The sequence below is a fragment of the Cnephaeus nilssonii genome, assembly GCF_951640355.1.
Source record: "Cnephaeus nilssonii genome assembly, chromosome: 5".
NCBI classification, from domain to species: domain Eukaryota; kingdom Metazoa; phylum Chordata; class Mammalia; order Chiroptera; family Vespertilionidae; genus Cnephaeus; species Cnephaeus nilssonii.
Window position 1 is genome coordinate 23,564,267 of NC_137076.1, and position 27,614 is coordinate 23,591,880.

The window sequence follows — 27,614 nt, forward strand, 5'->3', positions numbered from 1 at the left end:
CCCCACCCCACCCCCAACCAAAAAAAAAAAAGTCTTATGTTCCCCATTAGCTCAGTTAGTTAAGCATCATGCAATGCACTGGGAGGACACTGTATAGATTCCTGTCAGGGTATATGCCCCAGTGTGGGCTTGATCCCCAGTAGGGCGCATACAGGAAGCAGGCAATCGGTGTTTCTCTATCATCAATGTTTCTCTTTCTCTTTCTAAAAAAAAAAATCATTAAAAACATATTTTAAAAATATTAATTAATGATGAGATATATTTAGATATTGTTATGCCATATGACTTGAGCTAAGCATTTTAGAGGAATTATCTGATTTAATTTTTAGAAAAGTTTATTCTCTATTCCCCATTGCAGGAATAGGGCACAAATGAGGTTACTGATCTGCTCAGAGGTCAAACTGATGAGAATTCTGTCAGGATGCCTCTAGCTTTCACTGTGGGGCAGTGGTTCTCATCCAGAGATGACTGTGCCTCAGGGGCTCTTTGTCAATGTCTGATGGATGCTGCTGAACACCAACAATACGCAACACATGTAATTATCCTGCCTCAATTGACAGCATGAAATGGTGAGAGCACCTAGTCTAGACCAGCACTTCTCCAACTTCACTGTGCATACGAGTCACCCAGGAGTCTAGTTCAATTTCAGAATCTAAATTATCAGGTCCCGGAGGCCTTGAGATTCTGAGAATCACACAGTCACCCACGTGATGATGCTGCAGGTCCTGGCCGGAGGACCACTCTTTGAGTAGAAGCCTGTGGTTCTCTGTTAGAGTTGGGTACAGGAAGTTTTAGATTTTCTGAACAAAATAAAAAAGAAATCATAGTTGTGTGTAATTTTTTTAAAATAGGGTATTCACTCATTCAAGAGGCTATTATAATTTCATTGTTTATTTACTTTATATAAAGATTCTTTAAGGATATAATATGATATACTCCTAAAAATGTCTCTTTTAATTCTTTTATATAATATTACTGATAAAGATTTTATAATAGGCAGGATGAGCACCTCCAAAACATGCTAGCATCCTAGCCCCAGAAAACTGTGATATGTCATTTTTCATAGATAGGATGATTAAGGAAGTAAATGAGATATGTTTGCTAATCAGCTGACTTTAACATAAAATTGGCCAGACATCAAAAACAAAAATAAACAAAGGGCAGAGGACAGTGGGCAGGTGAGAAGAGATCAACCAATGAACTTGTGTGCATATATGCATAACCCATGGACACAGACAATAGTGGGGTGGAGGCCTGAGATGAGAACAGGGACAGACTAGAAGGGGTCAATGGGGGAAAAATGGGACATATGTAATACTTTCGACAATAAAGGTTTTAAAAAAATAAATGTGACTACATGAAACCAAAAAGCTTTGTGCATCACTAAACAACAACAGCAAAAACAAAAATGCCAAAAAGTCAAAAAAGCAACCTACTAAATGCGAGAAGATATGTGCAAATGATATAGCTGGTAAGGGGTTAATGCAAAATATAGAAATAACTCATACAACTCAACATAAAAAACAAACAATTCATTTAAATAATGGACAGCTACAGAGGAGACCTGATGCCCCTTTTCCCTGAAAGAATTCCGAGTCAAAAATCCATAAGGGGAAAATAGAACAGGACAGGACGAATACAGTTCAACAACAAGACCCCTTCCATATAAAACTAATTTCATAGATATGAGGTGATAATACTAAATGAGAGGTGGAAGAACATGTAGTAAGAGTAGGACCACAGTTGTTTAATGATTATTCACCTTACTAACTACAGATAGGTTTTCTTACAGACCCTGGAAAACAGAAGGACATCTTACAATGAGATCGGGTCCTTGAGACAAGGTATCCTGGAGCCCGGATCAAGGATGAAACCTATCCGAAGGGAGAGAACATTCCAGGGCTAATCTTTGTAAGGACAATGAAGGAAGGCAAACCCTGGGAATTCACTAGCTTTAAATTTTTTTTCCCCACCCACTAACTCTATGTGAGAGAGTGTTTAAAATTAAATGTTAGAGCAGAATTCGCAGGAGGAGCAACTGCTCTCTCCATACTGCTAGCATGATTGAAATCAATGCTCATGTATTTCTTTCAATAATAAATATATGGTTCAATTTGGCTCAAGTAGTGATAGGCATTCTTGGACCCATTGTATCTGGCATTATAACCAGACAAACAATGGGTCCGTGCTGCCTGTCACTACATGAGCCAATTAAGCAGAGACAGGGTTGAATCATTTATGATCATTTATTCCAATATTGCCGGCAGTATGGGAGAGCAGCAGGTTATCCACAAAAATCTGCTCTGCAGCCCACCATAAGCCAGCTGCTTCTATAGCAAAAGGGCAGTTTACAGATATGCAAAAGGACTAGGGGTCTTCAAAGGGTTTAGTGGTATGCAAGGGCTAGGGTTACATAGGGAAATACCAAAGGGAGTGCCAAAACTAACAGGTAAGCAGGCTGGAGATTTGCAAAGGCCTGCAGGTGTGCAAGAAAAGGCTGGGAATCCTCAAAGGGCTGGTTGTCTGAGAGTTTAACCAATTGTTATGTAAATTTCAGTCCATCTGGTTTCTGTCACAAATCTTTGTTAATCTTTTCATGATGATAGGCATCTCCAAATGGAGAGGAAGGGCTGCATCTCTAGAGTGAGCTCCAGCCAGGGTAGAATGTGTCTTCTTTAATCAGAATAAAACAATCACGGTTAACAGAGCATGATTACTATTTCTTACAATACTAGCTGGTTCCCCCACATTCTATTGCTGCCCCGTTTCAGTACCACAATCATGTATCTCAGTTAAATCCAAGCTCTGCTTAACATTTATTAGTTGGCTAATCTAATAGTTTTAATAGTTCATATGATGAAGAAAAAGAAATACCTAATGTTATTTTCACAAAATTAGTAATACTAGAGAAATAATTGAAGTCCAAGTGTGTGGGTTCCCTAAGACCTTGAACCAGCTCTTGCTGTTTATTCTGCGTAATCTTTACCATCAAGCACTGCCTCATGGGTAATGCTGCCTCCCTTCAGCTTAGCCAGGATGTGATGGCAGTGGTTATGCTAGTTTTTACCAATGTCTGGAAATATCAGATTTGGTAGTCTGCTTAAAGAAACGTGTCTCTATACTATATTGTTTTTCAATTTTAATTGAAAGTCTCATTTGCTCTACTCCAGGCTTATGAGCTAAAGACTAACTTGCAAAACTGTTGTTTTGCTTAAGTTATGATGGACTGAAATTTACATAACAATTGGTTAAACTCTCAGACAACAAGTAATACCCTATTTAGGACATAATACTACAGAGGTTCTTAAGCTCCTTCTCCTCCTCCTCCTCCTCCTCCTCCTCCTCTTCCTGCTCCTCTTCCTCCTCCTTCTCCTCCTCCTCCTCTTCCTGCTCCTCTTCCTCCTCCTTCTCCTCCCTCTCCTCTTCTTCCTCCTCCTCCTCCTCCTCCTCCTCCTCCTCCTCCTCCTCCTCCTCCTCCTCCTCCTTCTCCTCCTTCTCCTCTTCCTCCTCTTCCTCCTCCTCCTCCTTCTCCTCCTCCTCCTCCTCCTCAAGTATCCTTACCAGCAGAGGAATGTGAAATCTTCAGTGGCTTGGGGCACTTTGTCACCAGCTTTCAATTTCTTTGAAGTGTCTGTTTTTTAATATTAAAATACCAGAGGTTTTTGCATACCACTCTATGATATGTTCATGTTTGTTTTGAATTTTCAAAATAGTTTACATTGTCAGGTAAATTATGTAACTTTCCCTTCCAGTTATTTTTTCCTTCTTCAAATGCTTCTTTTTCAATATTTATTTTTATCCTTGAGATTATTACAGATGTCTGCCATTTCTCGCCCCCAATCCCTTTGTCCCTCTGCACCCAGCTTCTGCCCCACCACAAGCCCTCACTGCAATATTGCCTGAGTCCTTGGGCTATGCATATCTATAATAATCAAAGTATAATATGCAAATCGACCAAATGGCTGAACAGCAATATGACCATCTGGACGACCATGCTATGACACGCACTGGTGCCAGGCCAGCCAAGGCGGGTGCGATGTGATTGGTCGGGGGGCCGCTGCCATCACCCCAGATCACCCCTGAGAGGGAGGCCCACACCACCCACCGCTGCACGCAGGCCCGTGGCCTGGGCCTCCCTCTGCAGGGTGTTCAATCGCATAGCCCCCACCCCGATTGATCGCCTCATAGAGTGTGGTCTGGTCCTCCCTCTGGGGCAATTGTGGGGCGATCCTGGGGCGATGGTGGGGGCCCCAACTAATCACATCACATCTGCCCTGGCTAGGACTTCCAGTACTATGTTGAATAAGAGTGGTGAAAGTGGACATGATGTTTTGTTCCTGTTTTTAAGTGAAACACTTTTAGTTTTTGCTAATTTAGCATGATGTTGGCTATAGATTTGTCATATGCAACCTTTATTATATTGAGGAATGTTCCCTATATTCCCATGTTGCTGAGAGCTTTTATCAAAAATGGGGACTGGATTTTGTTGAATGTTTTTTCTGTGTCTATTTATATGATCATGTGATTTTTATGCTTCATTTTTTAATGTAATGTATCATGTTTATTGATTTGTGAATATTGTACCAGCCTTGAGTTCCTTGAATAAATCCCAAGTAGTCATGGTGTATTTTCCTTTTAATGTATTGTTGGATCTGATTTGCTAACATTTTGTTGAGGATTTTAGCATCCATATTCATCAGGAATAGTGACCTATAACTTTCTTTCCTTGTGGTGTCTTTATCTGGTTTTAGAATTAGGATAATCCTGGTCTCATAAAAAGAGTACGGATATCTTCCCTCCTCTTGAAATTTTTGGAATAGTTTGAGTAGGATAGGTTTTAGTTCTTTTTTGAATGTTTAGTAAAACTCGCCTAAAATCCATCCAGTCCAGACTTTTATTTGCTGGGAGTTTTGTAATTACTGCTTCAATTTCATCAGTTGTTATCAGCCTCTTCAGGTTATGTGATGCTTCCAGATTGAGTTTTGAAAGATTGGATGTTTCCATAAATTTACCAGTTTCACCCAGGTTGTTTAGTTGGATGGCATATAGATGTCTACAGCATTTTCTTACAATCCTTTGTGTTTCTGTGGTGTTTGTTGTTACTTCACCTCTTTCTTATATGATTTTATTTATTTGGGTCCTCTGTTTCTTTATGGGTCTGGCTATAGTTTCATCAATATTGTTTATCTTTTAAAAAAACTAGCTCTAGGTTTCATTGATCTTTTGTATTGTTTTGGGTTATTTTAGTCTCTATGTCATTTATTTCCACTCAGATCTTTATTATTTCCTTCCTTCTACTTACTCTGAGCCTTTCTTGTCGTTCTCTTACTACCTTTTTTTTTTAGTTATAGGGTTAGATAGTTTAATAGATATTTTTCTTGTTCTTGAGGTAGGTCTGTCATGCTATGTACTTCCCTCTGAGGACCATTTTTGCTGTGTCCCATAGACCTGGGGTTGTTGCATGCTTATTTTCTTTTGTTTCCAGGAAGTTTTTTATTTCTTTCTTGATATCATTGGTAACCAATTCATTATTTATTAGCATGCTATTTATCCTCTATGTGTTTGAATGTTATTGAGAGTTTTTATTGAAGTTGATTTCTAGCTTCATGCCATTGTGATCCCAGAAGATGGTTGATATGATTTCAGTCTTCTTGAAATTGTAGAGATTTGTTTTTTGTCATAACATGTGTTATATCTTTGAGAATGTTTCATGTGCACTTGAGAATAATGTATATTCCGCAGCTTTTGGATGAAATGTTCTGTAATATCAATTAAATCCATCTGATCTAGTGTGTCATTAAGGTCACTTATTCCTTTTTAATTTTTTGTCTGGAAGATCTACCCAGTGTAGTCAGTGGGGTGTTAAAGTCCCCTACATGATTGCATTGCTGTCTATCTCTGCCTAAGTCCTGCAAGTCTTTTTGATATATTTAGGTGCTCCTATATTGGGTGCATGTATGTTTACCAGGGTTATATCCTCTTATTGGATTGATCCCTTTATTGTTATGTAGTATCATTCTTTGTCTCTTGTATGGCCTTTGTTTTGAAGTATAGCTTCTCAGATATAAGTATTGTTCCCCTTGCTTTTATTTTGCATGGAATATATTTTTCCATTTCTTCACTTTCATCCTGTGAGTCTTTTGTTCTGTGTTGGGTCTCTTGTAGGCAGCATATATATGCTTCATATTTTCTTAACCATTCAGCTACCCTATGGTTTTTTAGTGAAGCATTTAATATATTTACATTTAGGGTTACTATTTCTAGGTATTTATTTATTGCTATTTTTATTCTTCACGCCTATGTTCTTCTCTTTCTCTTTCTTCATCTTCTTACAACAGTCCCTTTAACATTTCTTGCAATGTTGGTTTGTGTTAATAAACTCCTTTAGTGTTTCTTTTTTGTTTGTTTGTTTGTTTGGTGGTGGTGATGGTAGTGGTAGTGAATTTTTGGTCTGGGAAACTCTTTATTTCACCTTCAGTTTTAAATGGTAGCCTTACTGGATAGAGAAGTCTTGTTTACCATTTCTTCTTTCCATTACTTTGAATACTTCATGCCATTCCCTTCTGCCCTAGAGTGTTTCTGTTGAGAAATAAGCTATCAGTCTTATGGGAACGCCCTTGTAGGTAACTGACTGTCTCTCTCTTGCTGTACTTAAGAATCTCTTTTTGTCTTTTATGTTTGCCATTTAATTATGATGTGTCTTGGTGCAGGTCACTTTGGGTTCATCTTCATTGGAACTCTGTGTTACCTCAAGTTTGTGACTTTTATCTTCACAGGGTTATGTAAGTTTTATGTCATTATTTCTTCAAGCTGGTTCTTGATCCCTTGCTCACTTTTTTCTGCTTCTAGTCACCCTATGATGTGGATGTTGTTATGTTTCATGTTGTCCCAAAGAGCCCTTCATCTATTCTCATGCTTTTAAAGTATTTTTCTTTTTGCTGCTCTGAATAACTTATATTTTCTATCTTGTTTTCTAATTCTCCAATTCAATCATCTGCTTTTTCCTACCTACTATTAATTCCTTCCATTGTATTCTTTATTTAAGCTGTGTCATTTTTCATTTCCAAATGGTTGTTTTTTATGATTTCTATGTCCTCCTCCATTCTGTTGAGCATTCTAAAAACCATTACTTTCTACTCTGTTTCTGCCTACATTTCATTTAGCTCTTTTTCTGGGGATTTCTCCTGCTCTTCCATTTGGAGGCTATCTTTGTTTTCCAATGTTTCTGTTCTTTTGTGTGTTTTTTTGGATTGCATAAGGCTGCTATGCCTGCCAGTCTTGGTGGGGTGTCCTCCTTTTGGAACTCAATTTTGTAGTCTTCTTTATCTTCTGAGCTGGGTGCTCTAGGAATGTTTTTTGTGTTGGTTGTGTGGGTCTTGATTGCATTTGGGTCTTGATTGCTCTTGTCCCATTTGTGGGTGGGCTCAGCCCTCAGTCTTGCTGACTGTGATGCTCTAACTCAACCATGTCATGCCAACTGTTATACAAGTGCTTGTGTCTGCTATTTGTGGAGCTCACTGGATTTTGATCTGATGTTATTGGATCTGGCCCACTGGCATATTGGACCTGGGACTCCTGGGAGGTTTTCTACTGCAAACCTATGTGAGTTATTGCCTTTGCCTAGTCTTGGCCAGCCTTACTAGATCACAGTAGGGCAAAAACCCAAGTAGTCCAGAGGGTGGGGTCTTGTAGCCCAGAGGCTAGGTCTGCCAGCCTTTCACCTTGAATGTCCCTATTCTGAGTTGTTCTCTCTTCCTCCATGGAACTGAGCTCGGAGGGGTATCTGGGTCTTGACCAGGAAGGTTTAAACAGACTGGAATAGGGGGTGGGTGGGCACTTACTCTCCTTATAATTCCTCAGCTATGCCTGGATTTCTTGCAACACCTTGCCACCATCCCAATGAGGAGGAGTTAAAAAATTAAAAACTCAGCCCTGCTTGTAACTCCAATATTTCAGACTACCCCACTGGGAGTGGCCGTAGGCTCTGAACAGGCCAAATGTCTGAGTCTCCTGTGCCACCAGATCAGCCATATGGGCACAGATTTCAAGCCCAGAGTTGTTCCCCCTTGCCTCAGGTCCCAGCAGGGCAGGGCAGTATCAGCTACTCTATAGATGGGGAATGGCGCATTCCCTGTGCTTGAGTTGGGCAGGACTGATTTTCTCTCCCTGGATCACACTGTCCAACCCCCATCCTGAACACTGCCAGAAGTTCTTCTAGAGAATAAATGGTCCCTCAGATTCACTGCTGGGTGTACTAGTCAGCCCACTCCACCGGCCCTGAGTTCTGCCACGTAGCCCCTCCTACAGACACAGGTAGGGGCAAACATCCCAGGCTGGTGTTGTAACAAAGCAATTTCTTTTTGCCTGCGATAGTACAATCTGAGTCTCCCAGTTGGACCAAATCACCACTGATTGACACAGCCCGATGCTACATGGGCTCCCCTTATGTTCTCTGTTGCTCTGATTGGAGATCCCTTCATGGGGCTTAAACCCCATGCTCCCAGGGGCGTGGGCTGTGCTGCTGCACCTTCCCTTTGACTTCCCAGCAATGCAGCTGCACAAGTAGGCTCACCCTCTCTGAGTCTCCTCCTGTACCCTCTCCTTGCTCCCCATTCACAATATTTCAAATAGGCTACACTTCAACTGGTGTTTCAATCTGAATGCTCTGCAGTTTAGCCACAGGTCTGGACCAGTACTTAGAGCAAGCTAATAGAGCTACTCCACAGCCATCTTGGAACCCTCAAGAGGTGATATTTGAACAAAGACCAGATAGAGTTAAGGCAAGCAATGTGTGGAAGTCTTGGGTAGGAAGGGCAGAGCAAGCAGAAGGAACAGTCCATGCAAAGCCTCTGAGGTGGGAACATGCCTGAAGTATTGAGGATCAGTGAGAAGGCCTATGTGGCTGGAACAGAGTATGTGAGGACAGCAGAAGATAATGAGGGTAGAGAGGGGACAGGGCAGAGTGTTAGGGGCCAGGTGAGAGGACTTGGGCTTTTGCTCTGAGTGAGGTGGGAGCCATGGAGGGTTCTTGAGTAGAGCAGGAATGGTCCCTGACATGAGTGCTCACAGGCACCCTCCAGTTGCTATGGAGTGTGAGGGTGGAAGTGGGGGACAGGGAGTGATGATGGGAGCTGGATGCAGGAAGTCACCCAGAGTCTACATTCCTACCCCAGTGTAGCAGAGAGCATCAGGATTCCCAGCTCTGCCTGTATGTATGTAATTCTGCATAATCCCACCCCACTCTAGCCTGTTTCCCCACCTGTAAAATGGCTCATGGTCCTTTCTAGTTCATGTGTGGGTGTGAAAAGGTCTGTGGACAGGTCTGTGCTAGCTGCCATGGAGGGTCCCAATGCTCCTGGTACTCAACAGAGGCTATCAGAAATGAGGGGTACAATAAAGAACCCACACAGGGGTGACAACTCCAGTCTGAGTACTAAATATTTTTTAATTCAACTCTAACTTTATTGTGTGCTGCATATAATGTCACCCCATTATTTCTCCAGAATATCTTCTACATCTCCCCCCCCCCCCCCCCCCGCGACCACACACACGCACACTCAGCTTCAGACACACAGGCCTCTTCCACACCAGGCTCTCCCCTCCCTCAGTGCCTTTGCACGGGCCTATCCCTCTGCCTGGAACATTCTTCCCCAGATATCTTCATAGCTCTTGCCTCCTCACTTCCTTCAGGTCTTTCCTCAAATGTCACTTTCTCAGGGAGGCCTCCTCACCACCCTACTTAGTTTGGCAACCCCACCCCCACCAGCATCCCTCTCCCCCTTCATTAACCTGCTTAATGTTCCCATACCTGACATTCTCCACAACATTCTCATGTATCATGTTCATGATCTCCCATGGGGTAGAAGTTTTGCTCTTTTTCACACCTGTACCCCCAGAGCCTAGAACAATGCCTGGGATGCAGCATTTGTTGAGTGAATATGTGACTGTCAGATCTGTAAAAAGAGGAGGGTAATGCCTACTTCAGATCAGACAGTGGAAAGGTGAACCAAGGGGCAACCTGTGAGGCACAAAGGAGAGGCTGTGACAGCAGAGATGCCCAGGGTGGGGCTGAGGGACAGTGCCATCACCCACTTGGGATTTTTTAAAGCTGGGCTGAGATTCACAATGATGTGAAATTTACCATTTAAAAGTGAACAATCGAGAGAGAAAAAAGATGGCGACCGGCTGGAAGGTAGGGAGAGAGTGCGAGTGAGGAACCCATAGAGGAGAGTGTAGACGTGTGTGGTGTGTGTGTGTGTGTGAGCTAGGGTCAGTTAGATTCTGCACGTCTTCCAAGGGGCTCCTTAACTGGGCAGTCCTAGACGGCGCAGCCCCGCGCACAAAGCGGACACTTCTCAGCGGCTGGTGCGGACGCGGAGACCACGCCATCTTGGGAAACAGAGCTGCCTGAGACGCGGATCCTGGCTTCTGACACAAACCAGGACCCTGCAGCCACTGGGCACAGAGAACTGCTATCACAGCTTCAGACCAACAAACAAGAATCCAGACTTCTCAGCAGAATTCCGTGAGTCAAAGAGCCTACCCCACTCCCAGCAGGCGCGCGAGCGCCATAGTAACTGATAGACCCGCCCCTCCCCCAAGCTGCCGAGCTTTGCGCAGGGACGCGCTCCCCACTAGGGAATTTGGCGCGGCACGGGACAGAAGCAGCTCCCGGTCGGGGAAATCTGTCAGTGCGCACAGAGGGCTCCCCTTCGGGGAATTTGGCTTGCGGGTCACAGCTCCCCCTTCTGGGAATCTTAGGGCGTGCACAGAAGGGCTTCCCTTCAGGGAAGTTGGCGCGCAGGACGGACTCCGCCCCCCTTCCGGGACTTTGGGAGAGTGCACCACAGAATCAGCTCATCTTCAGGATTTTAAGAATGTGCGCTCTAGCCGGTTTGGCTCAGTAGAGAGAGCACACACAGGACGCAGCTCCACTTCAGGGAATTTGGCACGCCGGACACAGCTGCCGGGGATCCCTGACTCACAGCGCATTCACACTAAGAGCCAGCGACCCCAATTGTTGGTGCATGCACACACAGGGACCCTGATTCTCAACGAGAAACCTCACAAGGCAACAGAGACTTTGACACTCGAGTCTTGGTGCAGACACAGGGAAACTCTGACTCCTGGCACATCCTAAGGATCTCATTTTCGGCGCATACCAACAGTGTGGTGCAGACAGGGCCCCTGATTCCAAGTGTGCACACGAGACCACACAGAACACTGGGGACACTGACCCTGGGCAAGTCTGGTTCCCACCAACCAAAGGCAGCCACACGTCCTAGTGTCAGAGCACTCCAGTGAAACTCGGGTGGAGCGAAGTCCCCACAGCACACGGCCCAGGTCCACACAAACGGAAACTTGAGCTTTCTGGTAATAGCCAGAATGGGGAAACGAAATATCTCACAGAGGAAAGAAAATGTGGAGTCGCCAAGAAAGGAAATTAGTGAAACTGAAGCTTGCAACATGACCGAAAAGGAGTTCAGAGTAATGGTCGTGGAATTTATACAACGGATGGATGAGAAAATCAACAACTTATGCAAGAATCAGGAAGAAATGAAGAGTGATATAGCTACAATCAAAAACGCCATGGAAAGTTTCAACAGTAGACTACAAGAAGCAGAGGACCGAATTAGTGAGTTAGAAGATCAGGTACAGAAACAAGCTCAAGCTGAACAGCAATTGGAGAAAAAAATTAAAAAGTAGGAGGAAAGCCTAAGGGAGCTTCGGGACAACATGAAACGAAGTAACATGCGTATAATAGGGCTGCCAGAAGGACAAGAAGAGCAGCACGGTTTAGAAAATCTATTTGAAGAAATAATGACAGAAAACTTCCCTGATATGGGAAAGATAAAAGTTACGCAAGTAAAGAGAGTCCCAAGCAGGATCAACCCCAAAAGACCCACACCAAGACATGTCATAATTTCAATGGCAAATATAAATGATAAAGAGAGAATCCTAAAGGCGGCAAGAGAGAGACAGAGAGTTACCTACAAAGGAACACCCATCAGATTGTCAAATGATTACTCATCAGAAACACAACAAGCTAGAAGTGAATGGAAGGAGGTATACAAAGTGTTGCAAAGCAAAGGACTGAATCCAAGAATACTATATCCAGCAAGACTATCAATCAAAATTGAAGGGGAAATCAGGAGCTTTGCAGACAAAAAAAGCCTCAGGGAGTTTATCACCACCAAACCAGCAATGCAAGAATTGCTAAAGGGAATACTGTAAAAAGAAGAAATAAACAGGTAAGAAGGAATACAGACACAAAAATAGATATGACTGCAAACAAATACCTTTCAGTAATAACTTTAAATGTAAACGGACTAAATGCTCCAATCAAAAGACATCGAGTAGCTGAATGGATAAAAAAACACGACCCATGTATATGCTGTCTACAAGAGACCCACCTCAGAACAAGAGACTCACACAGATTGAAAGTGAAGGGATGGAAAAATATCTTTCAGGCAAATGGAAATGAAAAAAAAGCAGGGGTAGCAATACTTATATCTGACAAAATAGACCTCAAAGTAAATGCCATAACAAGAGATAAGAAAGGCCACTTCATAATACTAAAGGGAGAAATCCAACAAGAAGAAATAATTCTGGTAAACATATACGCTCCCAATATAGGAGCACCCAAATACATAAAAAAACTCCTGGAGGATATCAAGGGAGAGATTAATAGCAACACAATCATAGTAGGAGACTTTAATACCCCACTATCACCACTGGACAAATCCTCTAAACAAAAAATCAGCAAAGAAACAGCAATCTTAAATGACTCACTAGACCAGATGGAATTAATTGACATCTTCAGAACATTTCACCCCAAAGCCACAGAATATACATTCTTCTCAAGTGCACATGGGTCATTTTCAAAGATAGACCATATGCTGGGTCACAGGCAAAATCTCTTCAAATTCAAGAAGATAGAAATTATATCAAGCATCTTCTCAGATCACAGTGGCATAAAACTGGAAATCAACTACAATAAATACAATCCAAAGAAATCAAACACATGGAGACTAAACAGCATGCTATTAAACAAGGACTGGGTCACCAGAGAGATCAAGGAAGAAATAAAAAACATCATGGCAACAAATGACAATGAAAACACAACAATCCAAAATCTATGGGACACAGCGAAAGCAGTCTTGAGAGGGAAGTTCATAGCTCTACAAGCCTATTGCAAAAAACAAGAAACAATGGTAACAAATTACTTAACCCTACAACTCAAAGAGCTAGAAAAAGCGCAGCAAGAAAAGCCCAGTGTAACCAGAAGGAAGGAAATAACAAAGATCAGAGCGGAGATAAATGACATAGAGACCAAAGAAACAATACATAAGATCAACAAAACCAAGAGCTGGTTCTTTGAAAGGATAAACAAGATTGATGGACCTCTAGCCAGGCTCACCAAGAAGCAAAGAGAGAGGACCCAAATAAACAAAATCAGAAATGAAAGAGGTGAAATAACAACAGACCCTGCTGAGATACAAAGGATTGTTACAAAATACTACGAACAACTCTATTCCAACAAACTGGACAACCTGGAGGAAATGGACATATTCCTAGAAAAATATAACCTTCCAAAAATCAATCAAGAAGAATCTAAACAGCTCAATAGGCCAATAACTATGGACGAAATTGAAGCAGTCATCAAAAAGCTTCCGGCAAACAAAAGCCCGGGGCCTGATGGCTTCACAGGAGAGTTTTACCAAACATTCAAGGAAGAACTAAAACCTATCCTCCTCAGACTATTCCAAAAAATTCAAGTGGAAGGAACACTTCCAAGCTCCTTCTATGAAGCCAGCATCACCCTAATACCAAAACCAGATAAAGACAACACAATGAAAGAGAATTACAGACCAATATCCCTCATGAACATAGATGCCAAAATCCTCAACAAAATTCTAGCAAATCGGCTCCAGCAGTACATCAGAAAGATCATACACCATGACCAAGTAGGATTTATCCCAGGAATGCAAGGATGGTACAATATCCGCAAATCAATAAACGTGATACATCACATAAACAAATTGAAAGATAAAAATCACATAGTCATATCAATTGATGCAGAAAAAGCATTTGACAAAATCCAACACCCTTTCTTGATAAAAACTCTCAACAAGGTGGGAATAGATGGCTCATACCTCAACATAATAAAAGCTATATATGATAAACCCACAGCAAACATCATACTCAATGGACAAAAACTAAAAACATTTCCCCTAAGAACAGGAACAAGACAGGGATGCCCACTCTCACCACTCCTGTTTGACATAGTACTGGAAGTATTAGCCATTGCAATTAGACAAGAAGAAGAAATAAAAGGCATCCAAATTGGAAAAGAACAAGTAAAGCTGTCTTTATTTGCAGACGACATGATATTGTACATAAAAAATCCGAAAGACTCCGTCAAAAAACTAATAGATTTAATAAATGAATTCGGCAATGTAGCAGGATACAAAATTAACGCCAAGAAATCTATGGCCTTTCTATACACCAATAGTGAACTTACAGACAGAGAGACTAAAAAGGCAATCCCATTTACCATCGCACCAAAAAAATTAAGATACCTAGGAATAAACTTAACTAAGGAGGTAAAAGACCTATACACGGAAAACTACAGGACACTGAAAAAAGAGATAGAGGAAGACGTAAACAGATGGAAGAACATACCATGTTCATGGATTGGTAGAATCAACATCATTAAAATGTCCATACTACCCAAAGCAATCTATAGATTCAATGCACTCCCCATTAAAATACCAACGGCATATTTCACAGACCTTGAAAGAACTCTCCAAAAATTCATCTGGAATAAAAAAAGACCCCGAATAGCCACAGCAATCCTGAGAAAGAAGAATAAAGTAGGAGGGATCTCAATACCAGATTTCAAGCTGTATTACAAAGCCACTGTTCTCAAAACAGCCTGGTACTGGCACAAGAACAGACATATAGATCAATGGAACAGAATAGAGAATCCAGATATCGACCCAAACCACTATGCTCAATTAATATTTGACAAAGGAGGCATGAACATACAATGGAATAAAGACAGTCTCTTCAATAAATGGTGTTGGGAAAATTGGACAGATACATGCAAAAAAAATGAAGCTTGATCACCAACTTACGCCATACACAAAAATAAACTCAAAATGGATACAGGACTTAAACATAAGACGGGAAACCATAAAAATACTAGAGCAATCCACAGGCAGCAAAATCTCAGACATATGCCAAAAGAAATTCTTCACTGACACTGCTCCTAGGGCAGTGGAAGCTAAAGAGAAAATTAACAAATGGGACTACATAAAAATAAAAAGCTTTTTCACAGCAAAAGAAACCATCAACAAAACAACAAGAAGGCCCACTACATGGGAGAACATATTTGCAAATGGCATCACTGATAAAGGTTTAATCTCCAACATCTACAGGCAGCTTATGCAACTTAATAAAAGGAAGATAAATGATCCAATAAAAAAATGGGCAACAGACCTAAATAGAATCTTTTCAAAAGAAGACAGAAGGAAGGCCAAGAGACACATGAAAACATGCTCAAAGTCACTTATTATCCGAGAGATGCAAATCAAAACAACAATGCGGTACCATCTTACACCTGTCAGAATGGCTATCATCAACAAATCAACAAACGACAAGTGTTGGCGAGGATGCGGAGAAAAAGGAACCCTCGTGCACTGCTGGTGGGAATGCAGATTGGTGCAGCCACTGTGGAGAACAGTATGGAGTTTCCTCAAAAAACTGAAAATGGAACTCCCATTTGACCCAGTAATCCCACTCCTGGGAATATATCCGAAGAAACTAGAAACACCAATCAGAAAGGATATATGCACCCCTATGTTCATAGCAGCACAATTCACCATAGCTAAGATTTGGAAACAGCCTAGGTGCCCGTCAGCTGATGACTGGATCAGAAAACTGTGGTACATCTACACAATGGAATACTATGCTGCCATAAAAAAGAAGGAATTCTCATCATTTGCAGCAACCTGGATGGAATTGGAGAACATTATGTTAAGTGAAATAAGTCAGTCAATGAAAGAAAAATACCACATGATCTCACTCATTTATGGATAATAAAGAACATTATAAAATTGAACAAAAAGATAGATACAGAGACAGTTAAGCATCAAACAGACTGTCAAATTACAGGGGGAAGGTTAGGGAGAGATGGGGGAGATAAGAGATCAATCAAAGGACTTGTATGCATGCATATAAGCATAACCAATGGACGCAAAACTCTGAGGGGTGAGGGCATATATGGGAGTGGGGGGGGGGGCAATGGCAAGATATGTACACATATAATACCTTAATAAAAAATAAAAAAAATAAAATAAAATAAAATTTGAAAAAAAAAAAAAGTGAACAATCCAGTGACATTCATCACATTTACATGCTGGGTGACCACCACCTCTATCAAAACTTCATTCCTTTTTGTGACTGAATACTATTCCATTGTGTGGATGGATCACATTTTGTTCATCCATTCATGTGTCAATGGACCCTGGTTTGTTTCCACCTTTTGGCGATTGGGAATCTCACTGCAATGAACGTAGGTGTACAAGTATTTGTTGGAGTCCTTGCTCTCAGTTATTTTAGGTACTTACCTAAGAGTTGAGTTACTAGGTCATGGGGGAACTCTATTTAACTTTTTAAGGAAGTGACAAAAATGTTGTATACAACTGGTGAAGGGAGTCCCCAATCAGATAGAGTGCTGGGGATGGGTTTACTCTTACTGAAGTCCTTGGCTCTCAGAATACATCACTTCTTTCTGAGACTGGTCATGACCATCAGCACCATTGCCCAAGACCCCAAAAACCTATGATGGAGGGCGAGGTGCAGCTGGGGAAACTGAGGCACAAAGAGAGGTTGACTTGGGTATTCAGCCTAAACCCTCTTCCTTCCCTCTGCCCCAGCCCAGCCCACATTCTGGGACTCCCTTGCAGGGTCCCTGGGAGACAGGAGCCCTTTGTCACTGGGCACTCCCAGGAACCCTTGCAGAATGGGGAAGAGGCTCTGAGCTTCGATAAAGCGACCAAAAAAGCACTGACTGTTATCAGCTCCGTACTGCACAGCTTCCTGTTGGCCACTGTCAATTCCTCCACTACCCACCACCTCTCCCCTCCCCCCCAGCTCATCCCCTTCCCCCTCTGGGGCCTCCCCAAGACTGGGCACATCTTTCCATCTCTTCTTCCTCTAACCACTTCTCATTAGAGACTTAAAACATTTTAAAAGTTCAAAAAGAAAGTTTTACAGCGTCTCAGGTTCAGAAAATCAATTTCCCATGACCAACTCTAGCCAGTTTGGCTCAGTGGATAGAGTATCATCCTATGGACTGAAGGGTCCCGGGTCCAATTTCAGTCAAGGGCACATTCCCAGGTTGCAGGTTCTATCCCCAGTATGGGGCGTGCAAGGGACAGCCGATCAATGATTCTCTCTCATCATTGATCTTTCTATCTCTCTTTCCCTCTCCCTTCCTCTCTGAAATCAATAAAAATATTTTAAAAGAAAATATATATTTAAAACAATTTCCCATGACCAGCTTTAGTTTACTTTATTTATTTATTTATTTTTATTCCTATAAGGACACCCCCCCCCCTTTTTCAGTCCCCCACCAAGAACTGGGACATGACCCTGCTCTCTCGCTCCACCAGCTCAAATTCTGTTTCCTATTCTCTCATTCATTTTTTTGTTTATTTGTTCTCTTGCACATCTGTATGCCAAAACCTTGTTTCATTTTCTCTGTGTCTGAGCTTTATGACAATGGTGGCTTTTGTATGTGTCTCTGGGGACACTTCTTTTTGCTCAAGATTCCACTACAACCAAATCATTAGGTCATACCTTTTAAATATATTTCAATTTACTTGTCAATAGTACCTCAGTAAACCTGATAAACTAAGATTCTACTACAAAATCCATCAAGCAAATTAAGATGTTTGTACATCACTAGTGATTAGAATCGACAAAGGAGTATGTTGTTAAGACTCAGCCATCGGGGGAGGACACCGCCGGCACAGAAGCCATGCCATCTTGAAGAACAGAACTGCTTGAGACTAGGATCCTAGCCTCACCACCACCCCATCTGGTCTCAGACGCAAACCGGGACCCTACAGCCACTTGGGTAAAAGACCTGCAACCACAGCTGCAGATCCACGGACACCAAGACTCCAGGCATCCAGGCCTTGGATTTCTGTGAGTCACAGAGCCCATCCCCCTCCCCACCTGCCCTCTGCAGCTGCATAGGAACTGCTAGACCCGCTCTGCTCCAGGCAAGCAGGCCTCCTGCCCACACATGGTGGCTGTGCTACCCAGTTTAGCCTGGGTGCGCGGACTCCGGGAGTTAGTTCCCCACATTGCGCACTCCCACGACCTGATCCCACACCCACACAGGGCAGCTACCCTACCTAAATTTCAGCCTGGGTGTGCAGACACGGGGTTTTTTTTCCCCACAGCACGCACTCCGTGACCTGACCCCATGCCCACACAGAGCGGCTGCGCTAACTGAATTTGAGCCTGGGCCCATGGACACAGAGAATCTGTTTCCCCCAGTGCCTTCGTGCAACCAGACCCCAGGCCCACACAGGGCAGCTGTGACACCTCACTTTGATTCTGGATGAGGGCACATGGAAGTCTCTCTCCCGAAGCGCAGGATTCAACCTCCCACTGACACAGCGCGGCTGTGCAACCCAGGCCTCAAGCAAACCGGGGACCCTCATTCTCCATGCGAGAGACAGCACTGAGCACCCGTGACTTGACTCTGTTTCTCATTGCCTGCGCACGGGATCCCTGATTTCGAGTACATGCACAATAAGAGTCAGTGACTCAAATTCTCAGCACGTGTGCACTCAGGGGCCCTGGGCCAGGGGATGGAAACGCACAAAATGTTAGTGAAGCATAGTAACCTCCATCTTGTGTAAAAACTGCTGTTTGAAATTTTAACCCTGCTATTTTGGCTTCTGTAAACGCTCGCTTGCTTAACTAATGGGGGAAAATAAGACTACTCCCATTCCAGAGAGGCCATAAGCTATGCCCCAGACAGAGTTGTCAGTGCTGGCACCGGGCCAGCCTTGAGATATGGTCTCACGGGCCCGTCCCAGCATGCAAGCCTTCTTTCTCAGAAGGTCCGGAAGTCGCGTTCCAAATTTGGAAGACAAAGAGCTGAAAAAAGTATAAATTGGGAAGACTTCCACCATGTTGGGGCCCAGAATTTGACAGAGATATTGTATTCTGAGCCCGCTAGCGCTAGCATAATAAAAAGACTCCAAATTAATTTGGCTTATTGATTAAGGGGTCTCCTGTTTTAGTTCACTGATTTACAATACAACATTAGAAGGTTCAAATCCCCAGAGTCCTCTCTTCTTCTTGTGCTCCCTCTTGCTCTGTGACCCACACTCACCCCTGCGTTCCCGTGCTCGCCTCCATGACCATGTGACCTTAAACAGTCACATGGCCTGTGGCTGGACTGGACTGGATTTTAATAGGGAACAGATGTTCTGGGCAATGACCTTAATTCTGGCCCTGCTGAAGACAAGATTGGACTTCTTCCAAAGCGAGATAAACAGAGATGGGACCTTGGAGGGGAACCCGCTTAAGTTTACATCATCAATAAAACTTTCCACGAAACCCCATCTTCCCCTGGGGCTTTAGCGAATCTTTTCCTTGCAGCACCCCAAGAACTCCACTTCCACTGATAACAATGGGACAACCTGAAATAAAAACTTTTAAACTAAAAACTAGTCATGGAAGGTAGCCAAGTCTTAGACGTGTATCTTCCCTGACAAAGGCCAAGCTTTACCTTCACTGAGCTTGTCTATTGTCTTTTTGCATCTACATAACATACCTTTGCAATGTTAGGGTAACTTCCTTACATCCAGTCCCTCAGAGCACAATCTCCCACCTGGACAGGAGACCACAGAACCCCTCACAGTGATTGTTATCATGTGAATTGTGAACTCTTCACTCTCCTGTACCCACCTGCGTAAAGGAGTCTGCACCTGTTCCTTTTACTTTTTACCCAACCCCAGAGATTTCTGCGCCTGACTCCCCAATCTACCACCAGAGGATTTCTTGTAACCCCCTTCTGCCTCTTCTTTTGATTGTAATGTATAAAATAAAGTGAAAAACTGCCATTCTTGGGAGAATTTTTTCAATCTGTTGGGATTTTGCTTCTAGGCTATTGCTGACAGTTTGGCTCAAATAAACTCATAAAAATTCTCTTCAGGTTTGAATGTTTCTTAGGTTGACAGAGGGGAACAAAGTATGGGGACAGGAGCCAGGGCACCGATGTGGGAGATGATGGGGGTAGACCAGAGTGGGGGCCAATGAGGAGAAGTGGGAGGATTTGGGGTCTAGTTGAAGTCAGAGCCATCGGGCTTGCTGACAGGCCCGGTTATAGTGGTGGTGGCGGGATGTTCCTCTTCAGGCCTCCCCCAAGCTTGCAGCAAACATCTCAATGCATTTCCAGTATGTTACCCCAGTTCTTCCCCACCCTGCTGCGTGAGGCCAGTGGCAGGCATTGTATTCCCATTCATCAGACAGGAAGACTGAGTTCCAGACAGGTTAGGGCTCAAGGCACATCCCAGGGGAGGAGAAGGCAAAACAATAGATGATTCTGTGGATGGTGTGGGGACACCGCCCTGGGCAGTGGCTCCTCCACCCCCACTCACAGGCTGTATAAGGGCCAGGAGGCCACAGGAGGATGCACAGCTGCCCAGCCTGGCAACACGGCAACCACCCTGCCCAGACCATGGGAGGCCCCCACCTCAACGCCTTTCACATCCTACACGGTAAGAATTTGGGGCCCCTAAGGGAGGGGTAAGGGAGTTCCTGGTAGCACCCCTTTGGTGCATCTATTTCCCAGTCTCCCCACACCACCCTCACTGAGGAGAAATTGGAGGCACCGCTGGCAGCTCTGGGACCTGACATGAAGGAAGCCACATGGTTAGGCGGGGGCCACAGTACATGAGAGAGCAGCTGGCAGTGCCCGGGTACCCCCACGCCCGGGCAGGAACCCCCCGGGTGCTCTAAGGGTCTATTCCCCACCCCCAGAGGGATCTCCAAGCTCCTTCCACTTGGGAAGCTGCTCCCTAAGAGGGGAAACTGGAGCCTGTGGAAGAGAGGGGGTGAGTGAGTGCTGTGACCCCCTCAGGAAGTCACTCTTAACAGAGGGCAGAGAGGGGGCTAGGGAGCTAAGGGGGAGCCCTTCCACAATGGGGTGACACCCACACATCTCCCATCGTGTGGCAGGGGAAGCCCGGAGACCCCCTCTTATGGTCCCCCGGACCCAGCTGGGACTCAGCTGTGCGTTGAAGGGCTTTGCTGCTGTGGGTTGAACCTGAGCTCTGCTGTGACTTCCCCCTTGCCTCCCTTCCCGCCCCACCCAGGGTGGCTCTAAGGGTTATCAGGTTATCAGGGCAGCTCGTTGCCTGGGCAACCAGGCAACAAAGAGAGTTAAGAAATGACATTTGGGGTGCCACTCAGAACTTCCCCGGGCCACAGGGATGGGGCTCCCTGTGCGGGCCCAGGGTGCCAGGCCTGAGCTGGTGTTTTTGTGTGTTTTTATCAAGGTGAGGTGTAATTTACATAGCATGTAATTCGCCTGTTGCATGATTACAATTAGATGATTTTTAGTAAATTTGCCGAGTCCGTGTGGAGCTCACCTGAAGGGGGCGATGTGTCAGGGGGCCAAGTCACAGAGCCCCTGATCCTCACTTTCCAGGTCTGTGAAATGGGGCAGAGCAAGACTGGTCTCCACTTTACAGGCTTGTGTTAAGAGTTGAGTGAGTCCTGGTTCACAGTAAGAATTAAGTAAACATTATTATTGTTGTTGTTGTTGTTAATGCTACTATTATTATTATTTCACTGGAGGGTGTGGGGGATGGGTTGGGAGGGGGGGTCCTTAGCAGGAGGAGCCAGGACAGAATGACTGCCCCACCCCTGCCACAGGGGCCCCAGGCAGGAATCTGACTGCCCAGGGCTCAGCTAGGGGAATGCAACCCAGATGGGACTGGGAGCAGGGGACCAGCCACCCCTCTCCAGGCTCCTGTTTGGGGACTTCCTGGGCCCCAGGGGGGGGGTCTGGCCCAGCAGCCTCTGTGGTGGGGCAGGAAAGCCCAGCTCAGCACAAAGAACCCCCTCCCTGCAGGGTCTGGGGAACTTGACCCCTCACTTCCATCTTCCCCAGCCCCCTCTTCACCAGATTCTCCATAAGCCTTTTCTGGGCTCTGAGCTTCAGTTTATCCATCTGCAGAGTGGACATAAACAGAGCCTCTGTTTCCTAGGGCAGTTGTGAGCATGGAAGCCGCTACTGGGGCTTTGGGAGCTGGGGATGAATCTGCCAAGGGCCCACCCTGCCAGGGAAGGTCATTTTGTGGTCTGTCCTACAAAGAGGAAGTGGGTTTCCACCAAAGGGAGAACTAACCAAACCCTGTGGCCACAGAGGAGGAAGACAGGAAGTCCAGCCTCAGTTTACCGCATCTGTGAGGGCCTCAGAGAAGGTGTGGGTGTCTTTGCCCTCTGCTGGCCTGAGAGGTATCAAGTTTGGACATTGGGACTGAGTGCTCAGGGGACCCTCTAGTCTGCACCCTCCACAGCTCCCCAAGTTGTGCTCACAATGACAGACCCCAGAATTCCCCTGAGAGCCCCTCCATGTGGGACTGGGAGCCATTAGTTATCCCTTCATTTGGCCCAGAAAGTGACTCACTCCTGCCTTGCCTCTCTGGCTCCCATCCCTCCACCCGCTGCCCCCCATCTGGTCTCCCTGGATTATCTGGGTCTGGGCTACCTCCCCAGCATCTCTAGATCTATAAGGACTGGATGGATCCCTCAAGCCTTCCCCACACCCCACCTTCTACCCAGGCCCTGCCCGCCCTCAGTCTCTCCTTCCCTCCCTCCCTTCCCCTCTGTTTCTCTATCTGGCTCTCAATCTCCCTATCTCTCCCTGTCTCCCAGTCTAATCTCTGGCATCTGTGTCTCTTCCTTTCTAGGAGTTCCCTATTTCTCTGTCCATCTCTCTAGATCACTGTCTTCTGAACTCTGCCTCTGTTCGCTCTCTATTTCTGTCTTTTCTCTCTCTCTCTCTCTCTCTCTCTCTCTCTCTCTCTCTCTCTCTCTCTCTCGAAGAGTAGGATTGGGGGAACCGTGTAGCTCCACCCCTAACATGAGCCCCCAGCATCTTCCTGTGTGCAGGGAGCCCGGGGGTGAAATGTCACCACTGGGTCCCAAGTTGGTCATTGTGGCTGACAGATGTGGGTGCAGTGTGCTTGCACCTGTGTCCCTGAGGAAGGGTGTGGGCCGGAGTACCTTGGATTTGGGAGATCTGAGAGGACACCTGGCCCAGCCCCTTCATTTTTACATAAAGAAATGACAGCAGTAAGCACTCTGACACAACAGGCAGTACTGTGTGCTTAACTCTCACACTCTAGGAAAAGGGCCCCCTCTTCATCCCCATTCTACAGAAGGGGAAACTGAGGCACCTGACCAAGGTCTGGGAGTAGAACCAAGGCCACCTGGCTCCAGTATGTCTCCTGAACTGCTGCCCACAGGTCAGCAGAAGCCAAGACCCCTGCCAGGCTCGGGCCCCTCCCCATCCTTCAGTTCCTGAAAGCCCCCCTCAGGCGATGGGTGCAGACCCTCTGGCCAGGGGCATTGGAGGCCAGGGAGGTTGCCACCTGCCACTCTCTCCTTGAGTAATGGACAGAGCCCGAGCCTGGGAGGGGTGAGCAGCCCTTTCTCTCAGATATGTCACCCTCAGGCCTCCCTTCCCTGTCCTGTGCCCCCCCTGACCCCCATCTCTCTGTTCCAGGGCTATGTGTCTTGCTGATTATGTTGGAAGATGGACCCCAGAGCACCAGGGGTGAGTCTGCTGGGAGTAACTCCGTCCACAGGAGAGTCCCATTCCCCACCTGCACCTCTCAGCCCAGGCAGGGGAAAGGCCTGTTGCAGGGGAAGCTCAGAGTTGCCCCCCACCCCCCCCCGCCCACAACACCCCTCCCCAGCCTCTGGCTCAGCCTCATCCTCTGACCATGGTCTCCATCCCACAGCCTCTGCCTGTCCCCAGCCGTGCCCTCCAGACTCCTCATGTGTCGGTGGCACTGCCTGTCGCTGTGATCCAGGATTCCAATCTTCATCTGGAAAGACTGAAGTCAACCCCGGGGAGACTTGTGAAGGTACAGAGGCTTGGGGTGGTGGAGGGCTACATGGAGAGGGAATGGTGGTTGGTGGCCTCATTCTTTGTTCTCAGACCATCATGAAGGACAGAGAAAAGAGAAAGAAAAAGATATGAAGGTGGAAAATCAGAAGTGAATAAACATGGCTTCATACAGAGAGAGGCGCTGGGTCTCTAGGAGCCTGGAACTTATGCCTCAGTTTACCCTTCCAGGACTGGGAAGGGGGATACAGAGCTTTCACCCACCCACCACTTCAGCAGTTGCTCCTGTATCCAAATCCAGGTGACAGACAGAAAGCTGAGCAGAGCAGAGAGGACTTAGTGGGTTTCAGGAATGGCTTGCTCCAGCCACAGCAGTGTTGCCTGAGAGTCTAAATATTTCCTAAAAGACACTGATTGAGCATCAGGCTCCATGCTGGGTATGGGACCAGGCTCTCTGCCCTTAGGGCACTCATGGCTTTGGGAGGTGAGCCTTTCCCCCGTTTTATTCCAGACATTGACGAATGTGAACAACCCGTGGAAGTAATCTGTGGAAAAGACGCAGGCTGCCATAACACAAAGGGGAGCTATTACTGCACATGCAAGCCAGGATACAGGCCTGGTTCTGGGGCAACAAAGTTCAGTAATGCAAGAGAGAATACGTGTCAAGGTAAGAATGACCCCGCATCTTCCATCTCCCCGTCCATGAGGTTTGAGTCACCAGAGCCATTCCTGCAGCATACAGGGTGCCGGGCCCTGGTTCCAGGTCTGAAAGGGAACAATGTGCCTGTGCCTGTCGCACTAAAACAGAGAGGTGGGGTGGCCTTTGAGCCATGACCCAGGTCCTGGTTTTGTACTTTGACAGCTGGGCATGCAGCACCAGCCAGGACACTTCTTCAGAAACTAGAGGCCCAGTGCACAAATTCGTGCACCAGTGGAGTTGGGCTGAAACTGGGTCTCTGACATCCCCGTGGGGTCCCAGATTGCAAGAGGGTGCAGGCTAGGCCGATGCACCCCACAAGTGCAATATCGGGATCGGGGAAGGACAAGGGAGGTTGGCCAGCCAGGGAGGGAACGTGGGAGGGCTCCAGGGCATGTCCAACCCATCTTGCTCAGTACCGCCGGACCACAAGAGCAAGCTAACCTCCTGGTCGGAGCATCTGCCCCCTGGTGGTCAGTGGACGTCATAGCGACTGGTCGACCAGTGGACTGTCTGCCCCCTGATGGTCAGTGCATGTCATTGCGAGCAGTTGAGCTGCCTTAGCATATCATTAGCATATTATGCTTTGATTGGTTGAACAACCAACCAGTCAACTGGACACTTAGCATATTAGGCTTTTATTATATAGAATCACTGGTAACGTGTGAGATGTGATAATATTACTGTAATTGTGTGTGTGTGTATTTTAAAAGAGCGCCTACCTTTTACAGATTAAAAACAAAAGTAGCTATACCTTTTGTTAACTGTATGACCTTGGACATGTTCTTTACTGCTCTGTGCCTCAGTTTACCCATCTGTGCCTCAGTTTACCCATCTGTAAAAGGGAGTGATAATTTTGCTTACCTCCCAAAAATGCTGGGAAGTATAAGTGATTATAGAGCACAACATAGTGGTGGCTGTTGGGTTTTTAGACTATACTCATTCTTTCTCTTTACTTTTTATCTTTATTGCTGAAAGTATTACATAAGTCCTCTTTTTTCACCATTGATCTCTTCCAGCCCACCCCTGCCTCACCCCCTCAGGTCCTCACCATCTCATGGTCTATGTCCACGGCTTATGTTTATGCATAAGTTCATTGGTTGATCTCTTCCCACCCATCTTCCCCTGCCTTCCTTCTGAGGTTGAACAGTTGGTTCCATGCTTCTATGTCTCTGGGCCTATTTTTGTTCATCAGATTTTTTATTTTTCTTTCTCTGACTGGCTTAGCATAATACTCCCCTGGTCAATCCATACTGTTGCAAATGGTAAGAGTTCTTTCTTTCATACATCCATGTAGTATCCCATTGTGTAAATCAAACATGTCAAACTCAAAGGCTAACAAGTGCCAAATAAATGAGGCATGCAGCCTGCAGGCCACGAGTTTGACAAGCTTGGTGTAAATGTACCAATGTTTTTTTATCCACTCATCCGCTGATGGGCACTTAGACTGTTTTCAAATCTTAATTATTGTAAATTGCTATAAACTTTGCTTTCAGGACTTCTTTCACTGTGCCTCATAGATTTTGGATTGTTGTATGTTCATTTTCATTTGTTGCTAGGATGTTTTTTAATTTCTTCTTTGTTAACCAATTCATTGTTTAATAGCATGCAATGTAGCCTGCGTGTGTTTGATTGTTTTTGAGTGCTTTTCTGGTAGCTGATTTCTAATTTCATGTCATTATGGTCAGAGAACATGCTTGATATGATTTCAATCTTCTTGAATTTGTAGAGACTTATTTTGTGTCCTAACATGTGGTCTACCTTTGAAAAGTTCCCTTGTTGCACTTGGGAAGAATGTATATGCTGTAGCTTTAGGATGGAATATTCTGAAGATGTCAATTAGCTTCATGTAATAGAGTGTGTAACTTAGGATTGCTGTTTCATTGTTGATTTCTTTTTTTTTTTGTCTAGAAGATTTATCAAGTTTTGTTAGTGGGATATTAAAGTTCCCTATTATTAGTGTATTGCTGTGATCTCTCCCTTGATATCCTCCTGAAGTAGTTTTTATATATTTGGATGCTCCTGTATTGGATATATATATATATATATATATATATATATATATATATATATATACTAGGGGCCCGGTGCATAAAATTCGTGCACTGGGGTTGGGGGTCCCTCAGCCCAACCTGCCCCCTCTCACATACTGGGTGCCCTCAGGGGATGTCCTACTGATGGCTTAGGCCCGCTCCCCACGCCCCTTTGTGGGAGGCAACCGGGCTGATCAGGGGAAGGCACCAGCCCCATCACCCTGCTGCTGCAGCCACTGCCAGTCACCACAGCCACCAAGGTGTTTTCATCAACACGGACTCCAGTCCCTTCACCAAGAAAAAATGACAACTTTCTTTAGGCATTTTCAAGATGTGTCTTTCATAGGATATGCTATTTTTTTTTTAATCCTCACCTGAGGGTATGTTCCCATTGATTTTTAGAGAGTGTGGAAGAGAGAGGGAGAGACAGAGAGAAACATCAATGTGAGAGGGACACTTTGATTGGTTGCCTCCTGTATGAGCCCTGACCATGGGCGCCAGGCTGGGGGGCATGCAGGGACCCATGGGCCGCACCCAGAGGTGGCCGCCGGGGGTCTCCACACACCCCAGAGGCCAGCAGCCAGCCCCCCATCGTGTGCGCCAGGCTGGGGGCATGGACCCAAACTGCCTCTTGGTGCTGGAGCATTCCCAAGCGGCTGGGGACACTATGGTGACACGGGATGTTCCCGCCCCGCCCCGCCCCCAGCCC

General features: G+C 45.3%; 2 protein-coding genes and 1 long non-coding RNA gene across 3 annotated transcripts in view; all 3 read left to right on the forward strand.

Annotated features, from left to right (window-relative positions):
• The window catches only part of LOC307100543 (adhesion G protein-coupled receptor E2-like), a gene marked incomplete at its 3' end in the record, with an annotated part of 72,396 nt that extends 48,874 nt beyond the window's left edge, over positions 1–23,522 (forward strand). Inside the window, exon 18 of the mRNA XM_079773010.1 lies at positions 23,451–23,522. Coding sequence (XP_079629136.1) covers positions 23,451–23,522 — 72 coding nt within the window. The remainder of the gene's footprint in view (positions 1–23,450) is intronic.
• Positions 23,523–23,829: 307 nt separating this feature from the next.
• Positions 23,830–24,738, forward strand: LOC307099206. Its single transcript, XR_013813502.1, has 3 exons — positions 23,830–23,881; positions 24,069–24,194; positions 24,687–24,738. It is a non-coding gene; the product is annotated as an uncharacterized lncRNA (long non-coding RNA).
• Positions 24,739–24,793: 55 nt separating this feature from the next.
• The window catches only part of LOC307100544 (adhesion G protein-coupled receptor E2-like), a gene marked incomplete at both ends in the record, with an annotated part of 31,222 nt that continues 28,401 nt past the window's right edge, over positions 24,794–27,614 (forward strand). Inside the window, one exon of the mRNA XM_079773011.1 lies at positions 24,794–24,842. Within this exon, the coding sequence (XP_079629137.1) occupies positions 24,794–24,842 (49 nt within the window). The remainder of the gene's footprint in view (positions 24,843–27,614) is intronic.